At 36.5% G+C, this 25,269-nt stretch overlaps 3 protein-coding genes across 5 annotated transcripts; 1 reads left to right on the top strand and 2 right to left on the bottom strand.

Annotated features, from left to right (window-relative positions):
* Positions 1–2,251: 2,251 nt before the first annotated feature.
* LOC126772886 (eclosion hormone) lies at positions 2,252–7,680 on the top strand. The gene is made up of 2 exons (XM_050493492.1): positions 2,252–2,342; positions 7,359–7,680. The coding sequence occupies exons 1-2, from the start codon at positions 2,252–2,254 to the stop codon at positions 7,532–7,534; spliced, it is 267 nt and encodes an 88-aa protein (XP_050349449.1). The 3' UTR covers positions 7,535–7,680.
* Positions 7,681–8,509: 829 nt separating this feature from the next.
* Positions 8,510–25,258, bottom strand: LOC126772853 (chromobox protein homolog 1-like). 3 transcript variants are annotated; one of them, XM_050493460.1, is made up of 8 exons: positions 21,191–21,370; positions 20,825–21,064; positions 17,322–17,493; positions 16,921–17,018; positions 12,231–12,372; positions 11,902–11,986; positions 10,964–11,089; positions 8,510–8,602 (listed from the first exon to the last, which is right to left on the bottom strand). In XM_050493460.1, the coding sequence occupies exons 2-7, from the start codon at positions 21,055–21,057 to the stop codon at positions 11,001–11,003; spliced, it is 819 nt and encodes a 272-aa protein (XP_050349417.1). In that variant the 5' UTR covers positions 21,058–21,064; positions 21,191–21,370; the 3' UTR covers positions 8,510–8,602; positions 10,964–11,000. The 3 variants fall into 3 exon arrangements, with proteins under 3 accessions (XP_050349417.1, XP_050349416.1, XP_050349415.1); XM_050493459.1 differs by lacking the exon at positions 21,191–21,370 and adding an exon at positions 25,238–25,258 and having other exon boundaries at positions 8,510–11,089; XM_050493458.1 differs by having other exon boundaries at positions 8,510–11,089.
* LOC126772868 (uncharacterized) lies at positions 17,517–18,675 on the bottom strand. Its single transcript, XM_050493476.1, has 2 exons — positions 17,982–18,675; positions 17,517–17,873 (listed from the first exon to the last, which is right to left on the bottom strand). The coding sequence occupies exons 1-2, from the start codon at positions 18,572–18,574 to the stop codon at positions 17,834–17,836; spliced, it is 633 nt and encodes a 210-aa protein (XP_050349433.1). The 5' UTR covers positions 18,575–18,675; the 3' UTR covers positions 17,517–17,833.
* Positions 25,259–25,269: the final 11 nt, after the last annotated feature.

Here is a 25,269-nt window from a genome sequence, read left to right as displayed (position 1 = left end):
TAATCGCTTTCGCTAAGAAGGTGATTTTAAAAAATTAAATAAATGGTAAAACACATTTATAGTATAATTAAATTTTGAAATATTTTTATCAAAGCTACTTATACGAAAATTATAATTACGAATATGATTTATCAGGAAAAGAAAAAAAATATACCCATTTTTGCCAGGACAATGTTAAAACTGAGGGCCGTAGGTTGTGCGCATATTTCACTTATTCGGCGTCATAATGAACATATTAATACGGTAATAAAATAAACTCATTTCCAGTTTGAAATTGCCATTAATACTACGTTTTGGATATAAGTATTCTCGTCCGCGTGATTTCATATGCGGAAATGTTTTAAAAATTAAAAATCAATCATACCAAATCTCGTTTTCCGGCAGGATTACGAATCTCTATATTAGGAAGTGTTTGGATCACAATTATTGTGATTTAAAAATATTATGTGATAAGAAACCGCTTCCTAATTTATGCTAGTACAATGCTGCTTAAAATAGTACATATCGTTTAACGTGACAGAAACCATTGCTGTTCAAAACAAGTGATGCCTTGAAGAGACTCGAAGAATGCCAGCAATGTGACATGTCAGTTGTAAAGCCGTCGATGTCGAGTTACGTAGTACAAGTTTATATCTACAGGTTATTTACATTTGACTTTTTGTTCGTTCTTGCGGAAGTTAAAACCACCTCTGTCCTAAATATCGGGTTACGCTGCGACCGGTTTCATATTATTATTATTTTTTATAGGAAATTTTATTTTATTGTTGTCGTTGACTCCAAATGGACCTCGTTATTTTTATTTTCGTTTTAAAACATTAACGATATATAATACAATATTGATAAAATTTTTGCTGTCAAGATAATAATTAAAATCGATATCGCGGCATTATTTGTTTAATTTATCGAATAGCCCGTAGAGTCTCATCTAATATAGGCATTCAGGCGCCTGGGGCTATCGTCGAAGGCTACCCGGCCAACGCTGACACTAAAGAATGTTGTGGATAATCAAATTAATATTCATAATTAATTTAATTAAAAATTTTCTTTTTATATTTACAAATTGTTTTTATATTTCTTGAACATTTACATAGCTAATATTTATTTAGAAGATTATTTATGTAATTACAAATTTGAATTTAGACCTTAAAAGAAGCTAATATATTTATCTGAAGTATAGGTCCAATCAATAGACCCACTAATGTCTCTAGCGTAACTGTTTATTACTATGCGAAAAACTGGTTTTATGCTAACATATCGCAAGCCATTCACCGTGATGTAAGACATGCACATTACGATGATTACATAACAGAGCGTGACGTCAAAATATTGATAAGAAATTATATATATCAAAGTCCATGTTAGTCTTGATGATCAAACTTCCTACTTAGAACTTTCGGCTTTCGCAAAGTACATAAACCGTTTCCTGGGTTAGTCCTTATGCACGCGTGCTAGGTACAGCCTGCGCCCCACCCTGTAGCGATCGTACGAGCATAGTTAACTCGTTTCATATTTAAGCACGAATCATTTTCGAGCGGTCGCGGATAGACGAATTTTCCATAAATACGAGGGTATTAATTGTAAAACGAATCAACTACATCACATTCATGATCAGAGTGCGGTTTCTGGGTGGTTTTCTCATATTATCCGATTTGAACTATTCGTATAGACCTCTATGATTTTAAAAGCGGTGAGTTTGGTTTCTGAACTCATGCGGTGAGTATGGATATTGATAATCTGCTGCCGGATCGTGTTTGTGTATTTATTTACGACGTTCCATTAGGTATGAAGGAAGTAAATATAATTGGCTGTGAAATAGGAAGTGTTTCTGTCGCATAGTTGACGTTGTGATTTCGCGAAGTATGCTAGTTTCCTTAGTGTTAAGCTTACATTGTTTACGCGCGGATGAAATTGTTGTGTCGCTCCCATTAAATGTGTCGTAATTTATCAGCGCAATGTAGATGTAAAGTATATAGCTTCGCTAGAAATGAATTGCTTAAATTATTTGATTTGATTGATTTTATATATATAATTGTGATGAACATAATAATTAGGTATAGTAATAATGGATATATGTAAATAAAAAGCGGCGTTTTGATCAATATTGTGATTCATTTTATATTCGGTGTATATTTACTGATACCATAAAAAATGAAACGCTTTAACGAAAAAACGATTCTTACATAAACGAAAGAAATTTATATATGAATCGAAATACGCGTGGTAAAACTGGTTTTTTTCAGGTAACGCCAATATGATCGGAAAACTCACCAACATCTACACTCTGTTCACCGTAGCCGTCTTTCTCTCTTATTTGGATCACATCAACACTAACCCAGCTATTGGTAAGCAAAAGTCAACCTTATATCGCATTAACTTAAAGATAATAATTATATTTAAGACAAATGTTTGAATAAGCTCCAAACCTTCTCCTCAAAAAGAGGAGAGGAGGCCTTTAGCCCAGCAGTGGGACATTCACAGGCTGTTACGGTACGGTTACGGTTAAATGTTTGAAAACGTTGCCAGCAATATAGTTCTTAGGTGATAATGGAAAGAAATTAGTATTTATAATTAAGTTGTTGCCTATATATTAAAAAAAGATAAATATGATAATGGAGAGATTAAACTATTACAAACTTATTAACCCTAATAATAAGCATAACAATTTCAATCCAAAATGGATGCTTTTTATCTACAAATATGCAGCTTTTTGTCTTTCTGTAATATTTATTATTCTTATTAAATGTTTCGGTTTCATTAACGTTATTAAGGAATTCTTGATAAATCGGAGCAGACGCGTCGAAATGACGTCACCGACGTAAATTAACGTAAGTGCAGCCTAGATATTTAATAATAATAGTATGATTGCTTGCGGATAATTCAGTATTAAAATATTTAATACGTACCAATACAAGATTGTATAGGTCATTGATATCGACATGGACGATCAAAACGTTTTTCCCTGAAATGAAAAAAGAGGATTTTTTTCAATTTCTATTGTAGGGATTGTAGGGAGAAATAGACAGAGGAAGTGTTTGAATTACCCAACTTGTAATAATAATTATTGTTAAAATAAAATATAAAGAAATTTAATAGAGACTAATTTTAACATAGATCTTATTGGAATAATTAAAGTCTTTCCACAGTTTCATAATTAAAATACATTTCACATAATTCAACCTTGTTGGCGAAGTTTCATTAATTTAGATAAAATTACACGAAGTCAAAGACTTTATGTAATAAAGTTACCTATTTATTTGAATAGTCTTATAAATTCTTTGAAAATATCACTTTGTCAAAGTATAAAAAAATAGTTACCTATACAATAACTTATTTTGTAATTACGTCGTATGTCAAGAGCTTTAAAAATTCAAAATATTATTTTTCAACACGACTTCAAAATTTTGAGGTCTGAACATACGATAATTCTAAATACGATCAATTAATGGACTAGACTATTGATGAAATGTAACTATAGTTTAAAAGCTACAATTTTCTTCTTGGTGGTAGAACTTTGTGCAAGCCTGTCAGGGTATTTCTTAGTATATGGGCATTTCTTAAGGCACCAATGTCTATGGGCGGCGGTGAACACTTATCATCAGGTAGCCCATCTGCCCGTCCTAACATATTTAAAAAACATATTCTACCGAACAGATTTATTTTAATTCTAAAGAACAAATGCATATTTCCCTCGTCGGTATGATATGATAAATATAATGTTTTGAAAACATAACATAGTATGAAATGAAAGTACAAACAACCGCAAGGACTAAAAAATTAAAAATATATATAATTGTAATTCACAAAAGTTTTTTTAAGAACGTTTATTAGTTTTGTTTTTTTTTATGTAAACAATACTTTAGCGTATTTTATAAATAGTAATTTTTATACAAAACAAAATCTTACCGTATTTAGTAATAACTCTGTGAAATATGTTCTGAGGCCTAACTTTCTACGTTTTGCGGTTTCGCATAAAATAATGTGTCTTAGGTGAAAAACAAAGTGAAGACGCGCGTGCGAACTGAGGCAATGACCCCAATCCGCGTTTTAGCCGGTTTACTTTCGCCGTATTATTACGCAATTTCACCTTACCCGCTTACACTTGACCTCGTAACAGTGTCGTTTTAAATGAGTGAAGAAGTTACCGAGAAAAACAGTGAAGCAATAGAGAATAGATTACTTGCGTAACGCTTATTCGGTGGATTTAGTTAATGTTCCTAGAAGTTGAGGGGTTGACTTCATCAAATTAATAAGTCATGGATCGCATAACAAAATTTTATTCTTAAGATTTTACAATATAAAAAGATAAAAAACAATTAGGCTCATAGCAAAAATCACCTACTCATTAAATCGAAATGTTATAAACTCATGGTTTTTGTACTTTCATTTATTTGTGTGCACGTCGTTGGTGATCTTATAAGTAAATAAAAATATTTATGTTAGTATACGTAAGCGTCAACAATAATCTCACATTTTCTTAACGAATATAAAATGATTTCAACAAAACATATCACTCAAAATGTTCCTACCTACTATGATTTATTTTTATGCGAATTTAATACAATTTGACCAAACGCGATACTAGTTCTTATAAAAAATCACTATTTACGAACAGCAGTTTCTTTTTTTATTTTTGTTTTCCCTGCCTGCCTTGCAAAAACGACTAACAATAAGGCAAAACTGGGTTAATTCTAATAGGAATAGGGAAATGTTGCAAAGATAGACCACGTTTCCGGCGATAGATTTAATCTTTAGCTAGCTTGTGTGTTCCTCTTTACAATAGAGAACGTACTTGGTAAATCCTTGTTTTAGATAATATTTTCGGCTTCAGTAGTTACATGGAAGCTTTGTGATTATGTCACATTCAGCTGTAAGACAATAATAAGAAGAATTCAACTGACTGCCTGACAAATCAACCAAGGCACAGCCCAAACTATTGGAACTAACACCATGAAACATTGCATATATATTGGGTTCCTTTTATACGGTCGGTTAGTGCTAGCTAAGGAAGGATTTTTGAAAATTTAATCACTAAGGTAGTGAATCACTAGGGATGGAAGTATGTGTGAAAGTTCTTCATTTCAAGGAAGATTTATAGAAATTGCCCTTTAGTAATTATGAATTATGACGTGAGCGTAAAGCTTTAGTTTTCATATAGGAATATAAATACCACATGATATGGTATAACACAACACTTACGCGATTCAGTATTTTTTACCGGACTGTCATAGAAGAAGGGCAATTAATGTTTTCGTGTGTACCTATGTATATTGCATGTATAATCTATATATATAGCATTGACTGCCTCGTTGAACCTGTGGCTTGATGTAAGGCCGCAGACCCGGTGTACCTGGGTTCAATTCCCAGGTCGGGCCAATAAAAAGTTATTGTGTTTTTCTGTCAGAAAATTCTCATTAACAGCCCGGAATCTGGAAGTTGGAAGTATATACACTCCCGTGCCGTCCTGTGCAGAAAGCACGTAAAGCCGTTGGTCCTGCGCCTGAACTCTTTCCGGTCGTGTCGGATTGCCGTCCCATCGGATTATGAGAGTTAGGGAATAGAGAGTGCATCTGTGTTTACGCATACACTTGTGTAGTTGGTTAATCTCTCTTTAGGTTGTGCCGCCATGGCCGAAATCGGTCTGGAGGACATTATTATTATTATATATAGCATAATTGATTTCCAACAAAATCCAAAATGATTTAAATATATTGATTTAAATATCAAAGTTACTTAAAACGCCATATCATTACTATATCGACGATAACATTGCTACATATTTTCAAACTTTATTGTTAAGCATTTCCAAAATTAGAATTCCATTATCTATGTTGTCTGATTCGATCAAGTTTGAGATTGACTTGAATTTTAGCAATTTATCAAAATTTTAGCAATTTATCAAATTTGCTAAAATTCAAGTTAATCAGTTTTTTATTGATGTCTGCTCGTTTTCGACCCGTATGCAATATTTACAAATGCATCCCTAAGTTTTAGTTGAAATTTTTCAAAAAATTCGATGCCTAGTTTGTTAGTAGTAAGTATACAATTAGACATGTAAGCTAGGAAAAAAATTACCTACCTTGTTTGTAATTGTAAACACGATATTGTGTCATCATATTGAATCAATAATAATGAGATCTAAGTAGAATTTAAAAACACATTACACAGTAGTACGCAAAGAGAATGTCGTATTCATTACGTTTATGTTATAAAGGCATTTAGTAACCGAGTAACATTTATTATTTTCAAGGAGATTGTTCTTAGAAAGTTAAAACTAATGCGAGTCCGTTTATTATTTAAAAAAAATGTTGCCTCACTTACATCTAAAATATAAGTTAAAAATATTTCTTAATATTATGCTAATTCGCTTAATGGCTTTTAAGGGCGGAAACTTGGCAGAAAATTAATTATTACTAATGTATCAGATGTTGAAGATATAAAAGCGAAAAGTCATTACTGTTGGAATTACTTTAATTAAATATTAAAGTCGATAAAATAGTTTTTAACATAAAACAAGATCATTATATTTCACAATATTTCATTATATTTATCTTAAGTGATAAACAATCACCACTATTATTTTAGAATTCTAAATTTTATTTTTTGTCTTTATTCTAATAACTTAACTTCATCTTTATTAAAGCCTATTTTAAATTTACGAATATATAGATATAATCGCGAAAACGCTGAAGTTGGCTATAAAAAATGTTTTATAATTTCAATTATTATTCGTACTTTCGCGACTTTATATTGTGCATATGCTTACGCTAATGTAGTCATCTAATGAGTTCCTTATCTAAACATTTTTACGCGTCTGTGTAATCTCTTTATCTACTAGAGCAGCGCGAAAATAACCCGGACATTTCACACGGAATCCTTTTATGGAAATAACGTCGCGAACATAATTACTTTCGCGACAATTCGTATTCACATTCCATGCGGTCACGATTTGTACAATAACTATTTTTAATTTTTATTTATATTTATCTATATACATTCGTAAATATAATATCAGATCAAACAATATATTTATTGCGTGACAAAGGAATAATTTTAACTATAGTTAATTTCTTTCTTCAATTAATGAATACAAACAAATATTTTTTTTATTATAAATGTGTAAAAAACGAAGACATAAAAAATAAAAGCAACAAAAATGGTTGTTTACGTATGAACATTGTACTTCCTGTCTTAATTAATATTGTTTGAGCGGATAATTAAAAATAATTTTATTATAAGGTGATTTAAGCATAAGGTAAAAGTATCAGCAATTTTAATTGCATTTTGCCCATTTTGCTGAATCTAATAAAAAATCATAAAGATTAATTACTTTTTAATTATAAAAATTACTTATTTCCCAGCAACCGGCTACGATCCTTTCGAAATCTGCATCGAGAACTGCGCGCAGTGTAAGAAGATGTTGGGCGCGTGGTTCGAAGGCTCCCTCTGCGCTGAATCCTGTATCAAATTCAAAGGAAAACTGATTCCAGAGTGTGAAGACTTTGCTTCCATTGCGCCTTTTCTCAACAAACTTTAAAAAAAAGATTGTCTATGCAATACTCGCTTCGATTTAAAAGGACCTGTCAAATACTTTATTGTTTCTATTATTATTTTTTGAAGTTTAGTCGCGAACTTCGTATTTAATGCCAAAGCATTTAAACTTTAATTATGTAAGTTGTTACTTATACAAGGTGGTATGATATAAGATTTTTGTATAATTGAGCAAATAAATAAAATGTTATTTTTAAATATCTATTTCTTTCTTAAATAATTTCTACTCAAAACAAGTCTTGCAAAGTATTTTAGGAAAGTTTAGTTACATTTTAACAACCTTTACAAAAAAAAAGAAACAAAAAACGAAAAACAATTAATCATTTATTCCTGAAGTACTACTATAAAAATAGTTTTTTACGTATTTTAATTTATTATGCTAATAAAGCAAAGTCTTTTTATATTAATTCTAGATACCTGCTATTAAAGCAGTTTCTACACAATAACATAGTATCACTTTAATTTACTGCTACACTAATTACCTATTAAAGTATTGATTTCCATCACTTGAACTTTATTTTCTACTCTTTTATGATATTCGTTCACTACGTTAAGACGGATTAACATAAAATAGTATGTTAACCCGCTCGTATCACTATTTATTTTCAATTAGATGGCACAAAATGACCCACCTGATTGTCAGTTGTCACCATCGCCCATAGACATTGCTTACACCATAAATAAAACTAAAGCACTAAGTTGTTATGACTCACTATAAATTTCTTTATTTTAAAATAGGTAGATTATTTTACTATTAAAGAACTCTCTTAAATATACTTTCTTTATTGTTAATTTTGTCAAATCTAGAAAAATATTTCATATACTTGTGGTTATCGATATGAAATGTTTCCTTAAGGTCCTGTCTGGTGCGGGGATTCACCTATAAATCTTTATGCTTTTAACAGAATAAAGGCAATCAAGAATAGGGAAAATATTATACGCAAAAATAAAACAACATAAATGAAAAGTTAAAACATATTTATTTTGTATTTCAGTTTTACTTCTTTGTCTACGATGTCGCCGTCTGCATTTTATAATCTGTTTGGATATGTCACTTGAAACAAAAAATATTTTCTATTTTTAAATAGAAATAGACAAATAAATTTCAAGTGTTCAAAGAGATGTTTTATTTTTTATTGTCATAATTGCTACACTTTGTGTGTTCATACGACGCGTAGACAGAGAAACTAATAGACGATTTCCTTCTCACTTACACAAGAAAGAGAACGAAAATGACGTAACAAATGGTTTAGACAGAGATAGAATTATCAAATCTTTTGTCCCTTATCGCGTAACCAGTTTTGGTGTTTGTTTTGCTACTTGAGTAGCGAGACAAACTTGACAGTTGGTGCGTTCGTTGTGTTTTTTGTTCAATTTTCGCTTATTTTTATGTTAGAAAACGATTCTAATCCAGTGAAAAGGCCGAGAAACAATCCTCATATCATATCGATGGTTATACAATGGTGCATTGTCGTATTATTTCATGTTAAAGCGACAGCAAGAAGAAAACTGCCGGCATGTTTTTTTACGCGTAAGTACGACTATTTTGTCCCTAAATATAGTTTCTCAGTGAAGTTTATTTATGCCATAGCATGACAGAACCTTATATTGCATTAAAATCCTTAAGATAATAGGATTTTCCAGTTTATATTTTTCATAACCTATAATTATTTATCATGTAAGTGCTGCCAGCGTCAGCTAAAAAAAATGTCACGATTTTCGATAAAAAATATCGACTCGTCGACAATGTAAACAAATAAATACGGAGTCCAATAATAACCTAAAGTGCTTCGTTATATGTAAATATGTTATTTTAATTAATTCGTTCTCCTATTTATAATTTCCTAACGAGAACACTATTCAACATTCTTCATGAATTTATAATATTATTAGATTCCGAGTCAAGAAGTTAACATAGAAATATATGTGAAAACCATTCTTTATTAATAGGTTAATTGAATGTTTTAGATTTCAACATCTGAGGAGAATACTAATCCAGTACCATAAAAAGATGCTGAAGTACTATTGATAACGGAAACAAAAACAAACAATGCAACGGTTTTTGGGTGTAGTAGAAAAACAAAAAAATATTTTAATTAAAAAAAATGTATAATAAATATTAAAAAGAAAAATTTAATAACCTTATTTTGTTTTAATTAAATCCTGAAAATTATTTATCTAACAAAACAGGAAATGCAGTTACTATGGCAACATTATACGCACACATTGACAAACTATCTCTATCTCAATCGCGGATTCACGGCCCCCTGGTCAATTTGTTTCTCTGTCTACGATACGACGACATTTCATTTCTTTATTATTATCTTCGATTCTGCTAACGTCATTACGACGACGACGTTTTGCTATTAGTCGTAGTATGACGTCGTAATGACGTCATACTACTCAAAAAACTTCTCAAATGATACGTTAGTAATATATCTGTTTATTTTAGATAATTGTTTGCAAGTTATTTTAATAAGTGCGATAAATTACCTTCAAAACTCATGAAAGAATACCAAAATTGTAACCGTTAATAATAATTTAAGGGTTACATAAACCACCAATTAAATACACGATTAAATGTCAATAGTCTTTACTTTTTGGTATGCACGGTTGTGGTAAGGAGGACTATCTCTCGAAGTCGGACATGACCTCTCCCTGCGAGCAATCGTGTCGGCGATGCTCCGCAGGGAATCGACGTGGAGGGCCGTAGTCTACTTCTGTGAGACCGTCATGGTTCAGAAGACGGCGGAGCGGGAACGGTAAAGTGCCGATCCTGCTCAACGGAGACGACGTCGGCGTCCCCCTGAGGACCGCTCAGCACAGGAGGGCCCGCGGATGCGTTGTATCAACACGATCCCGCAGCGTCTCCGATCCGTACAGACAACAGCCATTGCAGTGGTCTTAGTGGGTAAAAATTCCACATAACCCGGTTCTCCCCCCCCCCCAAAGAAGCCAGAAGAAAAAAAGGAGGACTATCTCTGTGTATGAAAAAGTGTCCGCCAAAATGTGTTAAATTATTTATTAATAGAGTAGGATAGATAAACAAGAAAATTATTATTGTTCTATTATTTTAAAAAATTATAACAGTTATCACAAAAAAAATCACTAAACATATTTTAAGTTCACAAAAATTAATACACTATGTTTTCTCGCAGCAGTTAAATTAGGTTATGCTTACAAAAATATTTTGGGCTATGTAAATAGTTGAAAGTTTTATATACTGTATTGTCACTAACTACTAAGTCGCCACAAATATTAAATTTATAAACTTGGCACACTACAATTCATTTACAACTGCTACACTCATACCACAACCTACATTTACGCTAGCGCCATTCTGGATGGTTTTTGAACTATTGCTTGCAACTGGACACATATTCAGCTTAACCCCATATAAGATAGCCCTCCTTACATCTGCGCTCCATACTATTGGCATTGTAAAATGCGAGTCAGTTGACTGGCACCTCTATGGATTGGCTTTCAGGTTCTGCAATGGGTGGTTGTGGTTCTGTTTGTGGCATCTCAACTGGTGCGTCATCTGTAACAGATTGGTTTTAAATATTATAATTTAATTTTTAAGTATTGTAAAAAAAAAACAGTAACAGCCTGTAAAAGTCCCACTGCTGGGCTAAGGCCTCCTCTCCCTTTTTTGAGAAGGTTTGGAGCTTATTCCACCACGCTGCTCCAATGCAGGTTAGTGGTATAGACATGTGGCACAATTTCGATGAAATTAAGACACATGCAGGTTTCCTCACGATGTTTTCCTTCAGCGAAAAGCACGAGATGAATTATAAACAGAAATTAATCACATGACAATTCAGAGGTGCTTGCCCGGGTTTGAACCCACAATCATCGGTTAAGATACACGCGATCTTACCACTGGGCCATCTCGACTTTAAAAATACATTGCATATTAATTCAGTGAAACTTAAGTCACAAGTCTATTGATAACAATTTTGGTCATGGTTTCCATTTAAAACAGTAACTAGCCAAGATACAGGAAATTGTATTCATATGAAAAAAAATTACATTACATAGGCACACAATAAATAACGGCATATACAGAGTTGCATTAAGTGCAACATGCGGATATAATAAAACAGGTTTAAAGATAATATATAGACAGATATAAGAAAAAAAATCTATTTCATTTTCTCTTTCAAATCTTTATCATTTTTATAACTTTAGAAAATGAATGTAATAAACACCGATAATAATATTTTACTACATTAGCTATCAATTGAATTTTTTAGGTTCAGATTTAAATGAATAGCAATAAGTGATAATATTTGTAAAATAAATATAAATAGATTTTGAGTTAGAACTTAAATACAATATAAGTATGGTTACCTGTCTGTGTAAGGTTGGAAGCGTCTTCCTGGCTCACTTCCATTGCAGTTTCTGTATTTATCTGTGACGTTTCCAGTGGTGGCAGCTGAAAAAAGGACGCAGTTTTCATTGATTTTTCTGTATTAATAACAACTTTTTGTCTTATTAAATAGTGAAATAAAAAATAGAAACTAATATATAATAACGGAGACAATCTATAGACTAGAAGATCCTGCAATGTTATCCTAAGGATCCAAAAAGAATATACATATGACTTTTGATAAAATAAATTTCAGTGAAATACACAATTGTCATTGTTACATAAATTAAAAATAATATAAATAACTCACTTCCGGGGCGATTCTTGGCACTCTTCCCACAGCATGTCTCACGCTGAATGGTGCACACTGTTCATAGTAATTTATCACAAAGTCTGGGAAAGATTGTCCTAACTCGTGTCCTGGGACAACATCCATTTCTGTACAGTCTCGCCTGAGGATGATGTCATCAATTATTTATACAATATTATATTTATTACATTTTAGTTTGATATAAGACATACTAAAAATTACCAATACATAATGAGGGATGAACTTCAGCCTCAAAGTTAGAAGGATACTGAGACTAAATAGCAGGAATCAAAAAGAACTTTGTAATTATTAGGTCCTTACATATGAAATTAGCGTTTTGTGGTACTGACCGCTTTGATCTGAAATATCTCCTCTTTGGTTAAGAATTCCAAATTCAAATTTATAAATTCATTTAGCTGGTACATTTGAGTTTTGAAAACAGTCATTTGTTTTTTCCTCATTATTTTTTCTTTGGCGTCGCTTATCAACACACAATAGAAAACATGAAATATCGGTATATTTACGAGTACGAGTTCTACCGTGGCACCAGTGCTGCAGAAACAGCTCGAAGGATTAATAATGTGTACGGCGCTGGTGTCGCAAAAGAAAGCACGGTACGTTTTTGGTTTCAACGATTTCGTTCTGGAAATTTTGACCTTCAGAACCAACCCCGTGGACGGCCGGAGACCAAAGTGGAAAATGAAGAATTAAAGGCGGAAAAAAATTAAAATTGTGGAAGCGGATCCATCACAAAGCACTTCAGAGATAGCTGCAGGCTTCGGGGTAAGAGATAAAACTGTATCAATACACTTGAAGCAAATCGGGAAAGTAAAAAATCTTGAACGATGGGTACCTCATGAATTGAGTGAATCGAACTTGCAAACACGCGTCGACTGCTGTGTTAGTTTTTTTTTTTTTATAGAAAAGGAAGGCGGACGAGCATATGGGCCACCTGATGGTAAGTGGTCACCAACGCTCTTAGACATTGGCATTGTAAGAAATGTCAACCATCGCTTACATATCCAATGCGCCACCAACCTTGGGAACTAAGATTTTATGTCCCTTGTGCCTGTAATTACACTGGCTCACTCACTCTTCAAACCGGAACACAACAATATCAAGTATTGCTGTTTTGCGGTAGAATATCTGATGAGTGGGTGGTACCTACCCAGACGAGCTTGCACAAAGCCCTACCACCAGTGACAAGTGACAGTGATGACCAGTACCAACAGTTTGCTCAACCGAAACAATAATGAAAGGCTTTTATTACTTGTGATGAAAAGTGGATCAATCAATCAATCAACAGCCAATCGTTGTCCACTGCTGAACATAGGCCTCTCCCAAGGTGCGCCAAAGCTCCCTGTCCTCCGCCTTCCGCATCCAGTTGGTGCCCGCCACCTTCTTAAGGTCGTCGGTCCACCTGGCTGGAGGGCGCCCTACGCTGCGCTTGCCGATTCGCGGTCTCCACTCTAGGACTCGTCTGCTCATCGGCAATCGAAGGTGTGAGATGTACTCGCCGTTTACATTGACTCCATACCTAGTCCAATCCAGCGTTTTGAAAACGTCTTCCAACGCGTTGGTGAACAGTTTCGGGGATATTACATCCCCCTGTCTCACCCCTCTGCGCAGTTGGATCGCCTTCGTCTTACAGTCCTGGATGTGGACAGTCATTGTAGCGGCGTTGTACAGACATCTCAGTACCTCGATATATCTCCAATCGATATGACATCTCTGCAATGAGTCGAGCACTGCCCAGGTTTCGATGGAGTCGAAGGCTTTCTCGTAGTCCACAAATGCCATACACAGCGGCTGATTGTACTCTTCGGTCTTCTGCACAATCTGCCGAACAGTATGGATGTGGTCCACGGTGCTGTAGCCTGATCGAAAGCCGGCTTGCTCTGGGGGCTGGAACTCGTCAAGTCGTCTGTCGAGACGGTTCGTGACGACTCTTGAGAACAGCTTATACACGTGACTCAGGAGGGAGATTGGTCTGTAGTTTTTCAAGAGGGTTTTATCACCTTTCTTGAAAAACAGTACCACCTCACTTCCGCTCCACGTTTCCGGGGTCTTGCCATGTTGGATGACGGAATTAAAGAGGCTTGCTAGCTCTTTCAGGACCGGAGTCCCGCCTGCCTTAAGCAACTCTGTTGTGATTCCGTCATCTCCCGGAGCTTTGTTGTTTTTAAGCTGTTCTAGAGCCGCCCTAATCTCTCCTTGGTCAACGACCGGGAGCTCCTCGGAGTAATGGCGCATAAGAGGGGCGCGCTGGTCATCAATACTGATTCCCACGGGTTTATCCGATCTTGAAGAGAACAACTGCCCATAAAACCTCTCTACTTCTCCGATAATCTCAGGCCTAGAGGTAACGACCCCACCATTTTCAGTTTTAAGTTTTGTCAGACGCGGCCTCCCAAACTTGCGAGCGAACACTTTCGATCCCCGATTTTGCTCAATCGCAGCCATGATGGCACGGGTATTGGAGCGTCGGAGATCGCGTCGCGTCAGCGTTTTTATTGTTCGGTTTAAGGCCTTATCTGACAAAAACGATGGTAGTTCTCGTCGTTTTCTCATGAGCTCGAGTGTCTCAGCAGAGAGTTTTGGTGCGTTGTCTCTTCTCTGTGGCGGAAAACACTTGCGGGATGTGTTTTGCAGTATTTTGACCAGCGTGTCGGTTCTCTCATCAATGCTGCTTATGGTTTCCAACGCGGTGAATTGATTTTGAAGTTCCATTTGGAACTTTTCGGAGCCTTGAGCAGCTTGGAGCATGGTAGGTCGGAGAGTAGACCTTATCATTCTCGATCTTTCGGCTTTTAAGTTGATATTTAGAGTGCCTCGAACCAAGCGGTGATCACTTCCGGTATTAAACCTGTTGATCACTGAAACATCTCTAAATATGTGCCTTTTATTCGAAATGATAAAGTCTATCTCGTTCCTTGTCACGTTATCGGGGCTTCGCCAGGTTCACCTCCTCTGAGGCTTCTTTTGAAAGAAAGAATTCATCAAAAAAAAGCCCCTGCGCTTCGAGAAAGTTTACCAGCATTTGCCCCCTGTGATTTCTGCAGCCCAAGCCGTAAGGTCCGACTTTCGATTCACCGCTATCTTGTACTCCCACTTTAGCATTAAAGTCTCCCATAACAACATTGTAGTGGGCCCTCGAGGTGTCGTTGAGGGCCTTTGCGATGTCCTCGTACATCGCTTCGACCACATCATCAGAGTATGTCGAAGTTGGCGCATATACCTGTACAACCTTCAGGGAGTACCTGTCGGAAAGTTTTAGGACAAGGTACGCTACCCGGTTCGACACACTACTGATTTCCACAATGCTGCTAATGAGATCCTTTTTGACTAGAAAACCGACACCACCCTGGGAGAGGTTATCACCTTCGCGGAAGTAGAGTAAGTTACCGGACTCTAGAGTTATCGTGTCCTCCCCCTGTCTTCGGACTTCAGATAACCCCAGTATATGCCAGTTTATATGACTTAACTCTACTTCTAATTCGGCGAGGTGATGGTCCAGCCTCATCGAGCGTCCATTATACGTTGCCATTTTCAGTCGCTTTATACGGTAGCCTGCCGTGAACCGGTGATTCTTAGCACCCCCTGCCCTGCCGATACCGCGACCGCTACCTTGGTCGGGCCTAGCGGGCTTGCCGGTAACTGGGGGCCTTTTTTTGGGCGCATCTGCCATTAAGGGAGGGGTTTGCCCATACTCGCCGCGCTGGGCAGGCGTGTTGGCGAGCGCAGTAGGGGGTAAGATGTTTATGGGAGGGGGGACGCTGCTGCCCATCCCCCCTTTTCCCCGTCCCTCAGTCGCCTCTTACGACACCCACGGGATGAGATTGGGGGAGTACTATTCTAAGCCGGTACTCCACGGCAAAAAGTGGATACTGTCCGATAATCGAAAGCGCTCGTCGCAATGGCTGAACCCTGGAGACCCAGCCAAATCCTGCCCTAAACGAAAATTGACTCAGAAAAAGTTACTTGTGAGTGTCGTTCACTACAGCTTTCTAAAATTTGGCCAAACGATTACAGGAGATATCTATTGTCAGCAACTGCAAACCATGAAGGAAGAACTAGCTGCTAAGCAACCGAGATTTGGACAATAGCTCTAGGGCACTGCTGCTTCACGACAACGCAAGACCACACACTGCACAACAAACAACCACTTAGTTAGATGAGCTACAATTGGAATGTCTGCGACATCCACCGTACTCCCCGGACCTTCTACTCCTACAGATTACCATTTTTTCCGGAATTTGGACAACTTCTTACAAGGAAAAAAATTCAACTCCGATGCGGACTGCCGCATATAATATAAACATGGGGGCGAGAATCAATAAAATAAAAAAATAAAATGGTTTTTTAGTAAAGGGATCAATGAACTCCCTATGAGATGGCAAAAGTGCATAGATAACAATGGTGCATACTTAGATTAATTAAAGATATTTTACAAAAAAAAGACTATATTCTTCCCGTACAAAACGCTAATTTCATATGTAAGGACCTAATATTAAAATTTACTGAACATTTTTATCATTGAACGACAAATTCTATTCCAATTTTTCATTATTATTCTATACATTAAATGATTGCTAATTAAATAAAATACAAAACAAACAGTAGAACTAGACATACCTATTTAAAAGATGTATATAATATAATTTATGATTGAATTAGACACTACGCTTACCATTTTACTAAAAAATATAGTGTGCCGTGGAAAAGTTGTCCTGCAAGAATTTTTTCAGGTTGAAGCCCTCTCGCCAAGCCTCTAGGTTTCTCTATTTCCTGTAATGCAAAATTATATTTATATACACCCTCAAATCATTCTGTCTGATCAAAAAAGTATTTATGTGGCATTAAAAACTTTATATTACTTATAAGAGTACATAACACTCTTTAATGACAAAATTTAAGTTTTTCTGTCCGTAGCATAAGTGGACACAATAACAATAGATCACTTAATAGTGCTTATCTTGAATAACAAATACTTGGGGCATTGTATGTAATTCCAATGGTTACTCATATTAAAAACTGAAAATCTTACTGCTAAGTTTTAAAATATGTAATTAGTAGAGCAGGCTGAATTACCTCAATTTTTTTTTTCTTATCTCCCCTCTTTGCTCGTTTGCGGGTTGAATGTCCTTCCTCAACCTCTGGAGGTGCAGCTACCTCTCTTTCCCTCTTTAAGCGAGCCTCTTCATATGCTGATATTAAGTCCGGGCAATCCAGATTATCTTCGGGTTCCCAAGTATTATCTTCACTGAAAAAACTTGTTCCTCTAAGTATTATAATAGTGAATTCCGCCAAGGCATCACCAATAACATTCAAAAATCTATTCAGTACAATATAAACTGCTTTTTTTTATAAATCCCATATTTTGATTTCCACAAAATTCTTGTGCATCTGACTGTATATATCTATTTATTCATCATTTTAAGTGATTCTTTATACATATAAACAAAGGTGAAATAAACTCCAAACAAACATTATTTATTTATAGTATGATGAACGATTTAGAAAAGGACAGCCTGTAAAAGTCCCACCACTGGGGTAAACTTCCATTCCATTCCAATGAATACATGGATCAGTATATATCCAAATCAATTTAGCAGTTTAATAATGAATTGTGTTAAATGATATCTGTAAGAATTAATCTTTTTGGTATATTAAATACTTATTACTATTTATTAAGTATTATAATTTGACATAAATTGTTTAATCAAATGGTATAATAACATTTATACTGACTCCCCTGTAGCAAAGCCAGAAATGTTTGTATGTTCATTTAGCTCAATTTCAAACTCAGATTTAATAATTGGCTTAAAATCGTCATTTAAGCCCTTATCACCTTCAGTTTTCATTTCAAACGATGAATCAAATATGTTTTGTAAGAAGTTTTTTGAATCAACAGAGCCGTCCGAAAACGACGACAATTCACATGACAGTAATTGAGATTCAATAGCTGGATGTAAAATCGGAAATTTAAGTTTGTCATTAGCGCAGCACATTCCTGTTTCATTGTGCATCTTTTGGGAACTACAGTGCCCACACTCAAGGCTTGGATAGAGATCGTATACGATAGGTACGATTTCTTTGGATAGAACATCGGCTCTTCGTTGTTGTGTTAATTTCGATACACGCATTCGAGATGTTCTTAAACGATCAGCTAACTTCCTTGCTTCGCGTTGCTCATCTGTTTCTAATGCACGCGAATTAGCAACTCGTAAACGATTAACTTCGTTCCATGCTCGTCGTTCCTCGATTGTTTGAGAAGCTCGTGATCGCCGCTTCCTTTGCGCATCATAAGTCAATCTACCTAATGACGAGCGTTTACGAGGCATTGTTGATTTGACAGAGAAAGCAATAATAACTATACAAAATTATTAATTTAGTGAATTAACTATTTGCAGTTAATATACGGGATATTTATTAAGTACTTAGTATTTTTTGTTTTAGCATAAAGTCAATAAGTCACTGTCATTAGTTGACAAATTGTCAAAATATTTTCTTTGGCACGCTACGCACGTTGCGCCAAGTGCTAACGAATAGTAGGTAGGTACCTAACTATTGTGAAGTATTGTATAGTCAGACGACATGGGGCATGGCCAAATCGGAACCAATATCGACATCTAGTCAAATTTCATATTTTGATAGCTCTCATAATATATATTAAACACATCTGTATTACATAAAAGAAAATTTTACTAACTGGTAACCCTTATTCTAAACTATGCTCCCTCTGTCAGTGTCATTAAGATCCTCCTCTGACTATGTAATTAGGAAGATGTAAATTAAATCGCTCTCTTATAATTTTTGTTCCGTCCGACTTACGCCCGTGACGTCAAATCGCCCGATCGTTATTGCGGGCGGGTGACTTTTATGCGATACGCGCGTTGATCATTTTGTATTTATTTTATCCCGTTTTGCGATTTGGCGCTTTTATTTATAATTATATTAGAACGATTATTATTATATTATTTTATGCTAAAATAGGAGCAATATTATCACGTGGACAAACAAATCACCACATCACAACTCACGCGAAATATAGTAGAGCGTATTATTACTGTATATTTTAATTTTATGTTAAAGGAGATTAATTATAACTGTGAACGGCGATAAGTCCGTACTCTTCATGTAGATACTAGTACTTTCTGCTTTTGATAGATAATATTGATATTGAATATACTATACATTTCATACATTTTAATTTTACCCACAGTTCGGGACGCGATAGTTACAATATAGAGCCACATGGCTCTTGAGCCATTATTTTCTAAAGCTTCATAAGTAAAAATATGCAAAGCTGTTGTCAATATTCTCATTGTGTTAAAAATGGAACTGTTGTTAAATAAATGTAAAATGTCATGTGCGTTTTTTACAAATATCATTTATTTGCACACTTTCACTCACAAGAATAGACTCAATTTCAAGCATGTTGGTTATGCAAGATTTCAAGCTTTTCTGCAAGGATACAATAGTGAGATGTAAACGCAAGTTACATTTGAGTACAGCATTGGACAATTCTCGTAAAAACTTTATGCGGGGCATTGATTCATTGCTATAACTGAAGTTTTATAAAATACAAGTATGTGTGCAAGCTTGACAGAGCATCCCATATAAAAATCACAGTGGCCATCTATAAATTTTTCTCGCTATTGTGTAAGAATGACAAAACTGGTCAAACTCGTCTGAGCCACCTTTACTTCTGTTGGCATCATAAACTATTGCAGGTTTCCCAGTTGCCTTATCAATCGTGGAATTTTGATTAGTGATGTCACTTTTCACACAGAACACAAAAAAATTCATGCAAATAGTTGTGTTCAATTTGGTGATAACCTTTGGAAAGTAACTCAGAATGCACTGTTCAAGTGTACAGTACATAGTCTAGAGGCCGACCGCAGATAACTTTCGTGCCTCTTCATAGTTCATACAGTTCCCATAATATTCCTAGCAAGAATGTGGCCCTTTATATTTTTCCCTTCCTGCATGCAACATTTTAATGGTAGCGCTGGCTGGCTGTAGACCCAGATGACTCTCAGAGGATTAAGTAACATATACCATCGACTAAATATTAAGCAATTGTAAAATACATTTCATCTTAATGTACTGTGTGATTTGCCTTAGAAGGTATATTATATACAATATTTATAGTGAATATAAAAAGTTGCTACCAACAATAACTATTTAAGGAAAAAAAAAAATTTATAATAATATTTTAATTCAAACATTTAAATAATCATATTTAACATAAAATTAGAAAAACTTAACTAGATTAATAAGACAATACTACGTTATATACCTTCAATTCTATTAGTTTGAACTTTTTAATGAGGATTCCAAATAGAGCATGCATATTCTAGGTTGCTGCATATAAGGTTTGCTTAAGGTAAGAATTTGTAAGATATTTTAAAGGGTGTTCAATTTACATTTAAAGAAGCTAAGACTATTTTTGAGGCATGTGAGGTTATTTTTTCTATGAATATGATCACGAAATATTAACTTTTATCAAGAATAATAGGTACTCAAATAATCAAATTAAGGGACCTAAAGTTAGGCTACTTAGTTACTTAAAGTTCGTATATACTTACTTTGAATAACCTTTCCACTTGAGCAAATATTCCACTTTTCCGTTTTTTATTCTCCGATCTAAAACTTTCTCTACCGAAAATTCTTCGTGTTTACCGCTCTGAGGTCCAATCATTTCTGGTGGTTGAATTGGTTGCTGGATTGGTAATTTATCGGTGTCCATCGGCTGATCCGCTTGCATAGTCGGATCGGCTTGTTGGTAGGTTAAGTCGGCAGATTGTGATATGGCCTCCATTTATAATCTAAAGTAATTTTCAATTATATTATTAATCCCGACCATGTAAATATCGCAGGACTCATAATCGTGACATTTTTTGATTAATATATAAGCATTTCAAAAATCATTAGTAGTATAACTTCTGTCTAACCTTGGAATTAATTTTAACTATTTATTTTGTAATTAAATTAAATATAAATATTACAATAAACTTATATGGATAATCGTTTTTATACTATGAATGCAAAGAACGATTAAAGTTCAGGCTTCGGCAAAAGTTAACAGTTTTACTTAAACACAAACACAACAACCAATAAAAATGACAAGACGTGTCAACTAATGTCAACCTTGAATCGTGTAATATATTTTTAATTGTTTTTTTGGCTTTGGATACGAGTTTTTTACTGCTTTAAGAATTAAAAATATTAATTAATATGTATGTTGCCCTTTTTATAATAAAATTATTAACGATTTATTTAATTTATTAAGATTGGAAACGTCTCTAATTGAGATGTTTTTGTTTAAAAATGCCGACCAGTGTCTAAAGAAATTGTACCAATATGACGCCAAAATAAAAAAAAAACACAAGAAACCTTATATTACCTCATATCATATTATTTTAGAAATCGATTTTATTATTTATGTATTCATATTTAAAGACTAAATATATTTTTGTGCCGAGTGACATCCAAACATAGATTATAAAGTTTAGAAAAATATATAATATTACTGTAAGCAAAATTTAATAGAAGTGAAATCCTCAGACGACCTTTAGGATACATTTTAATTCGATAACTATAAGTATATAAAGTGCCGTGGAGTACCGGCTTAGAATAGTACTCCCCCAATCTCATCCCATGGGTGTCGTAAGAGGCGACTGAGGGACGGGGAAAAGGGGGGGATGGGCAGCAGCGTCCCCCCTCCCATAAACATCTTACCCCCCTACTGCGCTCGCCAACACGCCTGCCCAGCGCGGCGAGTATGGGCAAACCCCTCCATTAATGGCAGATGCGCCCAAAAAAAGGCCCCCAGTTACCGGCAAGCCCGCTAGGCCCGACCAAGGTAGCGGTCGCGGTATCGGCAGGGCAGGGGGTGCTAAGAATCACCGGTTCACGGCAGGCTACCGTATAAAACGACTGAACATGGCAACGTATAATGGACGCTCGATGAGGCTGGACCATCACCTCGCCGAATTAGAAGTAGAGTTAAGTCATATAAACTGGCATATACTGGGGTTATCTGAAGTCCGAAGACAGGGGGAGGACACGATAACTCTACAGTCCGGTAACTTACTCTACTTCCGCGAAGGTGATAACCTCTCCCAGGGTGGTGTCGGTTTTCTAGTCAAAAAGGATCTCATTAGCAGCATTGTGGAAATCAGTAGTGTGTCGAACCGGGTAGCGTACCTTGTCCTAAAACGTTCCGACAGATACTCCCTGAAGGTCGTACAGGTATATGCGCCAACTTCGACATACTCTGATGATGTGGTCGAAGCGATGTACGAGGACATCGCAAAGGCCCTCAACGACACCTCGAAGGCCCACTACAATGTTGTTATGGGAGACTTTAATGCTAAAGTGGGAGTACAAGATAGCGGTGAATCGAAAGTCGGACCTTACGGCTTGGGCTGCAGAAATCACAGGGGGCAAATGCTGGTAAACTTTCTCGAAGCGCAGGGGCTTTTTTGATGAATTCTTTCTTTCAAAAGAAGCCTCAGAGGAGGTGGACCTGGCGAAGCCCCGATAACGTGACAAGGAACGAGATAGACTTTATCATTTCGAATAAAAGGCACATATTTAGAGATGTTTCAGTGATCAACAGGTTTAATACCGGAAGTGATCACCGCTTGGTTCGAGGCACTCTAAATATCAACTTAAAAGCCGAAAGATCGAGAATGATGAAGTCTACTCTCCGACCTACCATGCTCCAAGCTGCTCAAGGCTCAGAAAAGTTCCACATGGAACTTCAAATCAATTCACCGCGTTGGAAACCATAAGCAGCATTGATGAGAGAACCGACACGCTGGTCAAAATACTGCAAAACACATCCCGCAAGTGTTTTCCGCCACAGAGAAGAGACAACGCACCAAAACTCTCTGCTGAGACACTCGAGCTCATGAGAAAACGACGAGAACTACCATCGTTTTTGTCAGATAAGGCCTTAAACCGAACAATAAAAACGCTGACGCGACGCGATCTCCGACGCTCCAATACCCGTGCCATCAAGGCTGCGATTGAGCAAAATCGGGGATCGAAAGTGTTCGCTCGCAAGTTTGGGAGGCCGCGTCTGACAAAACTTAAAACTGAAAATGGTGGGGTCGTTACCTCTAGGCCTGAGATTGTCGGAGAAATAGAGAGGTTTTATGGGCAGTTGTTCTCTTCAAGATCGGATAAACCCGTGGGAATCAGTATTGATGACCAGCGCGCCCCTCTTATGCGCCATTACTCCGAGGAGCTCCCGATCGTTGACCAAGGCGAGATTAGGGCGGCTCTAGAACAGCTTAAAAACAACAAAGCTCCGGGAGATGACGGAATCACAACAGAGTTGCTTAAGGCAGGCGGGACTCCGGTCCTGAAAGAGCTAGCAAGCCTCTTTAATTCTGTCATCCAACATGGCAAGACCCCTGAAACGTGGAGCGGGAGTGAGGTGGTACTGTTTTTCAAGAAAGGTGATAAAACCCTCTTGAAAAACTACAGACCAATCTCCCTCCTGAGTCACGTGTATAAGCTGTTCTCAAGAGTCGTCACGAACCGTCTCGCCAGACGACTTGACGAGTTCCAGCCCCCAGAGCAAGCCGGCTTTCGATCAGGCTACAGCACCGTGGACCACATCCATACTGTTCGGCAGATTGTGCAGAAGACCGAAGAGTACAATCAGCCGCTGTGTATGGCATTTGTGGACTACGAGAAAGCCTTCGACTCCATCGAAACCTGGGCAGTGCTCGACTCATTGCAGAGATGTCATATAGATTGGAGATATATCGAAGTACTGAGATGTCTGTACAACGCCGCTACAATGACTGTCCACATCCAGGACTGTAAGACGAAGGCGATCCAACTACGCAGAGGGGTGTGACAGGGGGATGTAATATCCCCGAAACTGTTCACCAACGCGTTGGAAGACGTTTTCAAGACGCTGGATTGGACTGAGTATGGAGTCAATGTAAACGGCGCGTACATCTCACACCTTCGATTTGCCGACGATATCGTCATCATAGCAGAGTCGCTGGAACAACTCACCGAAATGCTGCGTAGCCTAGGCGAGTCTTCCCGGTGTGTCAGTCTCGGTATAAACTTGGACAAGACCAAGGTCATGTTCAATAGGCATGTCGTGCCGGGACCGATATACGTCGAGAGGAAACCTCTCGAAGTTGTTAGTGAATATACCTACCTAGGACAGATAATACAAGTCGGTAGGAACAACTTCGAGAAGGAAGCCGATCGAAGAATTCGCTTGGGATGGGCAGCATTTGGCAACCTTCGTCAAGTCCTCAAGTCGTCTATACCGCAATGTTTGAAGACGAAAGTCTTCAACCAATGCGTCTTACCTGCCATGACATACGGTGCCGAAACGTGGACACTAACTGTGGGACTAGTCCACAAATTCAAAGTCGCTCAGCGTGCTATGGAGCGAGCTATGCTCGGAGTATCTTTGAAGGATAAGATCAGAAATGAGATTATCCGGAAAAGAACCGGAGTCACCGACATAGCTTGCAAAATTAGCAGGCTGAAGTGGCAGTGGGCTGGTCACGTATGTCGTAGGACCGATGGCCGTTGGAGCAGACGAGTCCTAGAGTGGAGACCGCGAATCGGCAAGCGCAGCGTAGGGCGCCCTCCAGCCAGGTGGACCGACGACCTTAAGAAGGTGGCGGGCACCAACTGGATGCGGAAGGCGGAGGACAGGGAGCTTTGGCGCACCTTGGGAGAGGCCTATGTTCAGCAGTGGACAACGATTGGCTGTTGATTGATTGATTAAAGTATATAAAATTATTTCTCTAGATTTAACAAATTTAAACAAATTATTACTAAAAACACACACACATACACACTATTACTTCCCTAAGCACTTAATTAATTTGTTTTTCAATTTACTATATTGTATTATTGTAAATTAAATAATTATAGTAACGATAAAACCTATCTACTTTCAAATAAAGTAATATATTTGTATTTTGTCCATAAAAGAGAAAAGTACTTACTGCGTAAAATATTTGTATCTCTGTGTCTGTTT

Source organism: Nymphalis io, chromosome 13 (assembly GCF_905147045.1).
Source record: "Nymphalis io chromosome 13, ilAglIoxx1.1, whole genome shotgun sequence".
NCBI lineage: Eukaryota > Metazoa > Arthropoda > Insecta > Lepidoptera > Nymphalidae > Nymphalis > Nymphalis io.
The sequence above is the reverse complement of the archived record's forward strand: the minus strand, read 5'-3'. Positions and strand labels throughout refer to the sequence as shown.

Bases quoted from the DNA above. Each gene is read 5' to 3' on its own strand.
- LOC126772853 (XM_050493459.1), bottom strand. From the start codon at position 21,057: ATGGAGGCCATATCACAATCTGCCGACTTAACCTACCAACAAGCCGAT. The intron at 17,019-17,321 runs GTAATTCAGCCT...TTTGCATTACAG, and splicing joins ATAAGAAAAAAAAAATTGAG to GAAATAGAGAAACCTAGAGG. The intron at 11,090-11,901 runs GTAACCATACTT...AATCTGTTACAG, and splicing joins TTCCAACCTTACACAGACAG to ATGACGCACCAGTTGAGATG.
- LOC126772868 (XM_050493476.1), bottom strand. From the start codon at position 18,574: ATGCCTCGTAAACGCTCGTCATTAGGTAGATTGACTTATGATGCGCAA. The intron at 17,874-17,981 runs GTCAGTATAAAT...TAATTCTTACAG, and splicing joins TCTGGCTTTGCTACAGGGGA to ATATCATTTAACACAATTCA.
- LOC126772886 (XM_050493492.1), top strand. From the start codon at position 2,252: ATGATCGGAAAACTCACCAACATCTACACTCTGTTCACCGTAGCCGTC. The intron at 2,343-7,358 runs GTAAGCAAAAGT...CTTATTTCCCAG, and splicing joins CAACACTAACCCAGCTATTG to CAACCGGCTACGATCCTTTC.